The sequence below is a fragment of the Brachionichthys hirsutus genome, chromosome 10, assembly GCF_040956055.1.
Source record: "Brachionichthys hirsutus isolate HB-005 chromosome 10, CSIRO-AGI_Bhir_v1, whole genome shotgun sequence".
NCBI lineage: Eukaryota > Metazoa > Chordata > Actinopteri > Lophiiformes > Brachionichthyidae > Brachionichthys > Brachionichthys hirsutus.
The window spans coordinates 8,581,828-8,592,695 of NC_090906.1; the positions used below are offsets into that span (position 1 = coordinate 8,581,828).

At 41.4% G+C, this 10,868-nt stretch overlaps 1 protein-coding gene across 1 annotated transcript; it reads left to right on the top strand.

The window, feature by feature from the left end:
* The first annotated feature begins 5,993 nt into the window (after nt 1-5,993).
* Nucleotides 5,994-10,678, top strand: gabrr3a (gamma-aminobutyric acid type A receptor subunit rho3a). Its single transcript, XM_068744121.1, has 9 exons — nt 5,994-6,139; nt 6,246-6,358; nt 7,588-7,655; nt 7,745-7,968; nt 8,287-8,369; nt 8,612-8,749; nt 9,517-9,669; nt 10,055-10,248; nt 10,376-10,678. The coding sequence occupies exons 1-9, from the start codon at nt 5,994-5,996 to the stop codon at nt 10,676-10,678; spliced, it is 1,422 nt and encodes a 473-aa protein (XP_068600222.1).
* The last annotated feature ends 190 nt before the right edge of the window (nt 10,679-10,868 follow it).

Genomic DNA, 10,868 nt, shown 5'->3' on the forward strand with positions numbered 1-10,868 from the left:
GTCAGTGTCTTCACCCTGCGATGCACGCTGTGTTACTCCTGTGGCCTCTGTCTACCATTACAGAACATTATCAACCTTGAATTATTGATTAGCACGGCTGGTAGTAGAGAGCTGCTATCGGTAACAAAACTGAATGGCCGATTCCTGACCAAACAAACTACAGACACTATTAAAGGAAAGCATATGAATTCAAAAACATGAAAATAAGCTGAAATGTATTTGCTGCCGTTTTAAGAAAAATATTTTTAATTGTGCACAATACAGGTACTATATATATGCCGATAATGTGGACTTGATATTCAGTCAGTTAGCTTTACAGATCCCTTCTCCTTTTGAGGGCAGCTATTATGTTTCTCTGCCTCCGACCTATTTGCATCATGTTCATTTATGCCCAAGTGTTTCCTGTGAAACCATGAAAGCAAGTTTATGTTATGAGAATCCTGAAGTTTAGCGTTTTCAAATCCCTCCTCCTCTGGATTGCATTTCCATCCTGGGGTCCTGCTGCTTTTCATGTCCTGTTTAAAGTGCCTGGTGGTGAAGCCACGCAGCAGCTCTCTGCTATGCTTGGAGCATTGCCTGCCAGGTGATCCTGCGCTTCAACAACCTGTACCTGTAGTCTAATGCGTTCGACTCCACGGGGGGTGACTGTGTACGAAGCGGCCCCCGGGTCTTTGTGAAGGCCGCCCTCAAGGAAAGCTGCTCCGTTGTATTTGTTGGAGGCAGCTCTGGTCTCCATTTCTGTACCAGGATGAGAGAATCCAAAGGAATAATGAACCTTAACAGCAGAGTACGCTATATGTTATACAGAAGTCTTTCATTCCAGAGGCATTAATATCAGACTGATTATTGTACATACCTCTCTGCCTCATGCATTGAGGGAGAGCTACGATGACGGTGAACAAAAAGAAAGCTGCAGAGCCGGCGGTGCTCCACCACAACCTCGGCACGCTTTGCTCATCCACACCTGAAGAGCAAAACACAGAACAATTCTTTTTTTTTTGTAAATTGTTGCTGCTTTCTTTCTTGGATAAAAAAAAAAAAAAACTCACTCACTTATTGGGAATGCGGTGATGTTCACTATGGTCTGAACAATGCTTCGACTCTGAAGGCCCAAGAAAGTGCAAGTGTAAGTCCCAGAATGTTCCTCAATCTCTGGCTTGTGAAGGAGAAGAGATCCATCTCCCAGAAAGAGCCGATCCCGATCCAGCTCGGCCTGACCCTCCCAGAGGTTAAAGGTGTGTCTGCTTTTTGAGTCGTATCTCAAGATGACAGTGGGTTCGCTGGATCCAGTAAAGGTCCAGGTAAGAGAGAAATTCTGGAGGCTGCGTGGTGCGATGCAAGGGATGGACATTTGTTGACCCCTTTTGTTTGTTATGTCGTCTGAAAGATACAAAAGATGTTTCGCTTTATTGTTCAGAAGCCACCTTCATCGTGACACTATGTCATCATCTAACCAAAACCTACCTTGGTTTGTCCAAGAAGCCGTCCACACTTGGCTCTTGTCAGATGCTACGAAGGAGCAGAAGTAGGTGCAGTTGGACAGATGTCCCAGAATCCTCAGCGAGCTCTCCACAGTGAACAGACCTTTATGGTCTGTGGTTTTCATGGCTGAATTGTCCAGAGCTTCCCGGGCAGAGGGTGGATCTGTGGCCCATATTACCTGGGGGCTGGGGTAGATGTTGTGAGAGGAGCAGGTGACCATTTCATTTGTCATCAGGATGTTCACTGATTGGATGAGAGCTAGAAGGAAAAGCAGAAAAGGCAAGAGAGAGAGAGAGAGAGAGAGAGATATTCATGATGGATAACTATATAAAAATAAATCAGTGGAAATATTCAATTTAAGACCAAGGAGGAAAATCAAGAAAGTAAAATGGGTAAAATAGCTGACATGGTGACTGCACTGACCTTTCACCTCGAGGTTGACAAATATCTCCTGATTGCCCTTTCGTGTGCTTGTGTAGCATTTGTATCTGCCCTTGTCTTGAACTTTGATCCTCCGGAGGAGTAGAGAGGCATTTCCATAAGGGATGTGGGAATTGAACAAGCAGGTCCGTCCACTGAAGTGCTTGTTCTGGAGTCTGAACTGGTCCTTGTTGTAGTAGTAGCTGTGCACGGGGATTTGCTGCTTGTACCAGTGAATGACCACCGTTCCTGTAGGCCTGAAGCTGCAGGGCAGGATGCAGTCATCGGGGATGAGGCATGTGACATTGGCATCTGACGCAGAGGGTGTAGCTACGGTCAGAAATCAAGAAAAAAACATTACTGCTATTGGTACATTATGATTTGCATGAAATATGTTGTTTTGGTTATATCTTCCTGCTGCACTCACATTGTCACTTTTGTTTTCCCATTTGACCTTAAATACACTCCTGCTGCTCTTTCAAGAACACAGGGTGCCGGGATTGGGAATTTCCCTCCACATCACTGGTGTGGCCCTTTTTCTTATATTTCACAACAGCATGAAACTGTTCTGGGAAAAGCAAACATCTTGCAAAAAAGCATCGGTTCCTCTCTGTTGCCTTGTGTTTAATTGTCTGGTATAAATCTGAGCTGTTGATTTTACTGGAACACAGTTTTCTTCTTCTTCTCCAGATGTGCATGGCTGACACAGCTGGCGAACACTCTCAGTGCTCTCTAGGCCACAGAGGTTACCACTGCTGGAAATAGGCAAACTAATGCTATCTGCAAAAGCCCTGTAAAACTGCTTTTGGCATATAGTCAATGGTACAGGCATGGATCAGTTTGTCAGAGCTTCTTGTAGCTTCCCTAGCTTTTATTAAAGAGGAGACATCTGGAGATCAGAGAGCTCGCCCGACATGTCCAATATACTGTACATCAAATCCACCACAATCTCCAGCCATCTTAAATCTTTTCATCCAAATCATAAAATGCACAATTGCTATTGTCAGTTTATGTATAAACTGTAATTGATGTTCTGGCAGATATGTTGAATGGCATTTTCATTTCTATGGAAAGTTAAGTTAAATTGACAGCATCAGCTTTGTGTTTTCTACAGAGAACTCTATATGCAAAAAAAACACACTTGTTTTGAAAGCTACCGTAAATTATTATTATTATTATTTTTAACTGAAGAGAGACAAAGCCTCCTTCACTGCCGTTTTGTGGCAAAGATCTGCATTTTCCAGAACTCTCCCTGAGAGAGAATCACAATCTCATTGATTAATATTTAAGACCAATATTTGTTTAACTCACAGAATCCCCCCCCCCCCCAAAAAAAGCCTTTCATCAAAGCAGTTTGGCACGTCTTACACAATGCAAGATTACATACAACAGTCATTATTTGAAATAATCCATCTATTTAGTGCTTTTTGCTTAGAATCATTTTCTCATCTCCAAACTGAAGGAAGAGATATCAAGTGTTACAATACCTTTAGAATTTGTGAATAACATTTTCTCCAAGACAATAAGCAGCATAATCTTGAGTCCATGCGTCGCCGCCATGTCAGAAGGTCTGCTTTGAAAGGTTTGGCTCTGTAACAGCAGTTTGGATGTTAAACACTCCGGTGTGCAGTGAAGTGTTTCTGTCTTTCCACTTTACATCCTTCCTAACACTCATGAAACACTGACTAATTAACCATGCGAGTAAAAGTTTAACTGGCTTTCTTGTAAATGTTTGAAACACCTCTGCAGATAAAGCCTAGAAAAAAACATGTAGCACCTAATTCTTAATTCTAGTCACGTTTTTAATCTCACATTGTTGACAAATAGCGTCCCAAAGGCCTTGTATCTCTGGTTTTGTCATTTTTGTTTTTATTTTATAGGATTTTGTCGGGAATGAAGGTGAGCAGGAGTAAAACAGAGTATATGTGTGTAAATGAGAAGGTCTCAGTGGGAACAATGAGGTTATTTAGGAATATTTAGGAATATTAATATCAAAAAATTCAATTGGAAGGGAAGACACTAATATTTCCAATCGTATATTAGATATGCAAAAATCCTTAGGTCACTGATTAATTAGAGACCTCTCAATCTGTGGTAGAGTCGCTTTATCTAAAGCAGGAGGTATTTTAAACTACTTTATCCTTGCCACCCTAATTATTTCTTCTAGAAATATTAATAAAACTAAGACAATTATGTTCCAGTTTTTGTGGAAAATAATTGTAGGTCTCAGCTTGTAAAGGACTACGATAAAGGTGGTTTTAAAGCCCCAGATTTTGGTCTATCTGTGGTTGGTACATTAAGAATTAACTGTATTAAAGACTATCTATATCACAGCCAAATTCCACGTAGTCACACATTTCAAGGTCATTCTCTAAGAAAATGGGAGGTTTAGATTTTATTTTGAAATGTGATTTTGATGCGAACAGGATCCCGATCAAGATGTCCAATTTTCATAAACAGGTACTCACAGCTTTTCTCCTCATAATTCCTTTTGGAATAATAGAGTAATTACAATTATTAGAAAATCAAAAGAGATCACACGCATTGTAATTTTAGATAATAATTTATTCAAACAATTAAGTCTTGTTCCGAAGATCCGGCACTTCTAAAAAAAATACCCCTTATGCTTACCGGCATTTCTCCAAGCGCCAGGAACGAACCAAAGCGCACGCTACGTCACATCTTGCCGAGACTGCATTACCCATACTGCCCTGTGCTTTACGAGAGAAGCGCGCATGTGTCGTTCAATCCGCGCCACTGTAAACATGTAAAGCGTGTGTGGAACCGTAGCTCATATACAACATATTAAAGATCTTTTGTTGAAAATATCTGGTCTGCTAACAGCTGGAGAGTTAAAGTTCAACAAACATTGTTGTTGCAAACTAAGGGGAAAAAATTAGTTTTCTAAATTTAACTATGACAAAAAGTTCATATAATACTGGAGAAAATAAAAATACAAAATAGAACTAATAATAAAAGTAATTATTCTAAAACTTTATTATTTAGGTGCAAAAACAAAGTATGACATAAAAAACCACACTGATGTTGACAGATGATGAACTCTAGAGGGCGCAGTTGAGACGTCAAACATGATGCGAGCCCACAGCTGCTGCACATGGAGGAGAGAACCAACGTCCACGTGTGTGATTCTTTAAGATGGCCCAGCTCATGCACTCAACTCTAATCCCAGATTAAAGGGACCATGCACGAGCATGGGGTCACGTTGTGCATGTTTGATTTCGTAATTGATTTGTATAAAACTTTCCTTTTTTCCCTAATGGTTTTAGTTTAATGATAAAACAAGATCTATCAATGTTACATCATATGAAGAGTATATGAATTTGCTGAAGCTATGAACACACGTTAAAATGAAGCCACCCAAATGTTTTTGTTTTAAGCCAAAACATCGGTAAATGTTGGACCAACCAATGGAAACCCATTCTCTGCTATGGGTTAGATCTGCTCAACGTCTGCAACGTTTGCAGATGTGACCCAGATGTATGCTTGCATCTGTCTCGTGTCCATGGAAACCTTTTGCAGCTTTACACCAACCACATGAAAAATCCTGCAATTCATAAGTAGGCTAAAGGCTTTTTTTTTTTTTGCTGTTATTTATAGAAGGATGACGAAACTGCTGGTTGAATTATCCCTCTCCCCGCCCCCTGATGTCTGTAGTTTGTAGGTTACTGAAAGATTTCACCAACCACAGATAAGAAGATTAGAGAGGAATTAACGCTATTCCTTTGTCATTATAAGAATAAATTGATATTTGGTTTTAAGTCAGAGGGTGGGGACAGCGGGGAGCCAGAGCAACATGCTGAGATGTAAGCAGGGGGATGCTGCAGCGACAAGCAAACTCAGCCACAGGGAATGCATGTGCACTGGACCAAAGCACTGGGTATCTTGACTGCTGTTCATGTTAGAGAAGATGGAGGAACACAATGCTGGGGCAGCTGGTGGAGCAGAAACTCCTGGAACATGGACCTGCAAGTAGAGCGCGGGGAAAGCTGTGGCATTCCCAGGGCAAGACGCTGACACAGTCGGAGGAACATTCTGGTTCCTCACCTCTTTCCATACCAAAAGGGTTCACCATGAGAACGGCCCTCCTGGCCTTGAGACTACTGTGCTTGGCCTGGTTGTGGCCCGTCGCCCAGCAGCTCGACAGCAGCAGCTTCCCGAACAAGAGGAGACACAAGGAGCTGCATGTTGAAGGAAACACCGAGGAGAAGCATGGCGGGTGAGTTACAGTGGGGTCTCTCCCTAATGATGCTTTACTGTGGAGCAGCTTCTGCAGATAAAGACTTTTTCCACCCAAGCAGTCATGAGTTCTCTTTGGTTCACAGACGGAAGGACATCAAGATGAAAAAGCTGGACAGCACCAAGTCTCTGCTAATTAAATCTGAGCAGCTGCTCCGCATTGAAGAACATGACTTTGCAATGAGGCCGGGCTTCGGAGGTGAGACATCAACTGATAAAATTTTTGTTTTTCTTCAATACAGTGTTCTTCTCTGGCAACTCATTTGGGTTCATGTCGGATACTGTGTTACCAAAGGCAACACAGCTCCCCCCGAAAAAATAAAAACCCAAGTGACCTAGATTGTCTGTTGTCGTGAGACAATAATGCGGCCAGTAGGACAGATTAAATAATCTGAGCCTCATTATGTCGGAGGGGGAGAAAGACTTATTTCTTGTTCTTGAGACTCGGAATAGCAATTGTTTTTGCAAACATATCAGACCGAACTCCTCGTGAAGTCTCTCCCCGTACAACAATAATGAACTTGTCATTTATGAATAACTGCATAGCAAAGTTATGCAGCTTAATATAGATCCAAGTACAGACATTAACATTACAAATGTATTACATGTGTTGTGTGCATGGTTTTGTCTTTTACAGTGCTGTGCTAGTGGTTTAATAAATTATCAATAGTTCATTTAATATGATTTAATAGTTTCAGGCGCAAATCAATAAATGAACCTGCTTCTGTAAGTAATTAGATTTACCAATATCTTTTAATTTATCGATTTCAATTAAAAGACCTTTATACAGTGAAGCCGCTAGGAATCCCAAACGCCACTCGTCAATGTACAAACTGACTTCAGTCTATTTATCGGCGATCAGCTGTTACTGATTAATGTGACTCAAGCTCATAATAATGTCTTCCTCCTTGTGCTCCTGGAGTCAAACAGTTCAAAGAGCACCAAGTCCCTTGCTGCTTGACATAACCCCCCCCCCCCCCCCCTCCCCACTGTTCCGATTCCATTGTTAGAATGGTCTGAATGCTTTGAGTCCTTGCCTTCATTAGATAATGGCAGGTTTGCAGGCCACACATACTGCTGGATGATCATCTGGAAAATTATTTTGTGGCATTGCATCTGTGCTTCCTGAAAGAGCAGCAGGTGAAGACTATTTCCTCATCCAAGCTGCTGTGTGTCAGCATCATCTGTCAGATGGAGACGACGAAGCAGTGTGGTGCTGCACATTGTTCTTTAGGAGATTGTCTTTAGGAGCAAACATCACTTCCAGCTGCCGAGTTGTTCCTCCCTTTGTCATCGTGCAGCTTGTGGCGTATCTCTTCTCGTGTTACAAATGGATTTGAATTGATAAAATCTGTGACTGACGTTTAGACTGATGAATCACAGAGGATGTGATCAAACTGATGTATTATAAGGTCTGACCTCTTGCAGGTTCAGCTATTCCTGTCGGGATCAATGTCCAGGTGGAGAGCATTGACAGCATATCTGAAGTGAACATGGTATGGTATGAGTTGCCGGGATGTCTTATGGTCTATTACAGTCTTCTATCTGTCGGCCCTGATCGCCAGCGCTTTGGTCTGTTTTCCAGGATTTCACCATGACTTTGTACCTGAGGCATTACTGGCAGGACGATCGCCTGGCCTTCCCCTCCGGCAGCAACAAGAGCCGCACCTTTGATGCACGCCTGGTGAAGAAGATCTGGGTTCCCGACGTGTTCTTTGTCCACTCCAAACGCTCTTTTATCCATGACACAACCATGGAGAACATCATGTTGAGAGTTTATCCCAATGGTAATATCCTCTACAGTGTCAGGTAACACAATCAGCCAAGCAAATGTTTACTTTAATTATAAAGAGATCACCATCATCAAAATACGCAGCGCTTCAGCCTTTATGGGCCCCTAAACAGAATTTAATTCAAAACTATTGACAATTGCCAACGCACGTGAAATCAGACTTAATCTTTCGCTTTATGCATAGAAATAATTACGATTTAATGAGCAGAGAATGAACATTTGCATTCGCTAGTTTACTAATGCCAGGCGACTAAAATTATTTTTCTGTGAACATGGATGGTGATGCCGACTGGCTGCTTGATGTTAGCAGGCTTTGACTGTCAGCTGTGTTTTAGGATCACTGTGACGGCACTTTGCTCAATGGACTTCAGTAGTTTCCCTCTGGACACACAGAACTGCTCTCTGGAGCTAGAAAGCTGTGAGTATCAAACCGCATTGCTTTTCCTTCCCTTTCATTTATTGAATATTAATGTGCGTTAATGTATAATTGTGTCTGCCTTAAATGATAACACAAGTAAAGCATAAATCCTGATTCCAGAGGAGAGTCAGGAGTCCAATTTCTGTGGCTTTTCTCCTCTCCTCTGAGGAATCCATCCATGCCCGTCCCAAGAGGCAGCATGTAAAGCCGTCATCTTCCCTTCCTTCTGTCCTCTCTTGAAGATGCTTACAATGTGAACGACCTAGTGCTCTACTGGAAGAACGGGAACGATTCATTAAGGACTGATGAGATCGTACTCTCTCAGTTTTTTATTGAAGACTTCCAGCCTTCCTTTGGGCTGGCCTTCTACGGCAGTACTGGTATGTGTTGTGTGGTTGGGGCTTTGGAGCCCTCTGAGCTGTACCCGGTTTGGGAACAACCAGAGGGCTCCTCATGTCAGAAAAACACTCCTATTTTTCCAAAAGCTGTTTAAGGATTGCGCTGTATTCTCACTGAGAATACAATTGGTACAGCTCTGAAATCTTTCATTGCGAAACTAGACTGCATTTCTATAATCAAAATATTCCTACAATAATGTCTACCTATATTTATTATATTTATTTATTTATTCTTAATTTAAAATAAGTATTTCTGTTTAATTTTCCATCACACAATTTTTAGTTAATTTGAAGGTCATACAGCAAACCATTTACATTTTAAACTTATCTAAGAAGTACCGGTTGTTGTTGTTGTTGTTGTTGTTTGGGAGTGTATTTAAATATAATATAATATTACATCTGTTGGATGCTTTTTTTTACTTTTCTTTTTTATCAAACTATTTTAGTGCAAAGCCCACTTCTTGAAACCCTGTCTGTTTCTACTGTCTCATTTTTAATGTGGTAAAAATCTGTTAGAAAAGAGGAAGACTTTCTTCTCAGTGAGGAATTATCTTGTGGGAACATCGCCGCTCTAAGATACTGTTACATAACTTTGGCTTTTGAAATATCTAAATTTCTGTCCCAGAGAGTAATTACTTCCTCATATAAGTTCTAGGTTCTTCCTCCTGTACTTTACATGTTGCTGTGCTGCACTTCCTAAAGTCTTGTTTTCTGCCTCAGCTTCACTCTGTCCATTTATGTCTCTGTAGGTTGGTACAATCGACTCTACATAAACTTCATTCTTAGGAGGCATATATTCTTCTTCCTGCTTCAGACTTACTTTCCCACCATGCTGATGGTGATGTTGTCCTGGGTGTCTTTCTGGATAGACAGGAGGGCCGTACCTGCCCGTGTCTCTCTTGGTACTGAGACCATATGCCTAAATGGCCATTAAGACGCACTTAAAATATAGTGTCCGAGTATTTCAGATTTATATAAAGTAATAGCATATATTCTAGTAGTAGGCTATACTTTGATTTTTTTTGTTTCTTAGTTAGATTTTTATGCTAAATTTGCATTCCGAGAGCTTTGCCTATTATTTAAAAACAACCAATTTATTTTGTTTGTATATGAAAACTTTGATTGCATGAGATATAATATTCTTATTTAGAGTTTTAAACCATAAAACTAGGGCATATTGTTAATGCTATTCCTGCTAATTACCAATCCACTATTTACTGATCCAGCACATTCCAGGAAACATATTTAACATTCATAATGTGCTGTACCGGTTCTTTCTATATCCAGGAATAACCACAGTTCTGACGATGTCCACCATCATCACTGGTGTCTCGGCCTCCATGCCACAGGTGTCTTATGTGAAAGCCGTAGACATCTACCTGTGGGTGAGCTTCCTCTTTGTCTTCCTCTCTGTCATCGAGTACGCTGCTGTCAACTATTTCACCACAATGGAGGAGATGAGGAAACTGAAGAAGGCAAAGGTGATTCATATATTTACAGCCATGAGTATTTCCTTAAATCTCAGCTGACATGGTTGACCCACAAAAAAAAGTAATTTCCTGCCATCTGGAGCTCGCTGACCTGAAAACTGTCCCCCTCTGCCTGTAGATCTCCAGTGCCTATGACGCCTCCCAGGCTATGGCATTTGATGGCTGCTTCCATGACAACGACTTTGAGCTGACTTCTATAGCAGAGGTTTCCAGCACAGCGAATACAGAGAGGAACACCCAGGCTCGAAACTCTACTGTCTCTGCGTCAATCGGGGGCACCAGGCTACAAAAAAAGCAGCAATTTAAAAAAAACCTCCGCTTCATAATGAGCAACAGCTACGTGATCGACTCCTACTCCAGAGTCCTATTTCCTCTGGCCTACCTGCTCTTCAACATCACGTACTGGATTTTGTATGCATAGAACATGAACTACACAGCAGAGGGTTCCTTCTCACCAAGACACACAAACTGTGCAGCAACAACTTGAGGATATTGCACAGATGGACCATCCTGCTGTTATTTTTGTGTTTTATAAGAGAGAACTGAAAAAAATAGAAGCAGAGCCCAGGTTAAATTGAGAAGTCAGGAAGCTTGAGTGGAGCAATGTTGTT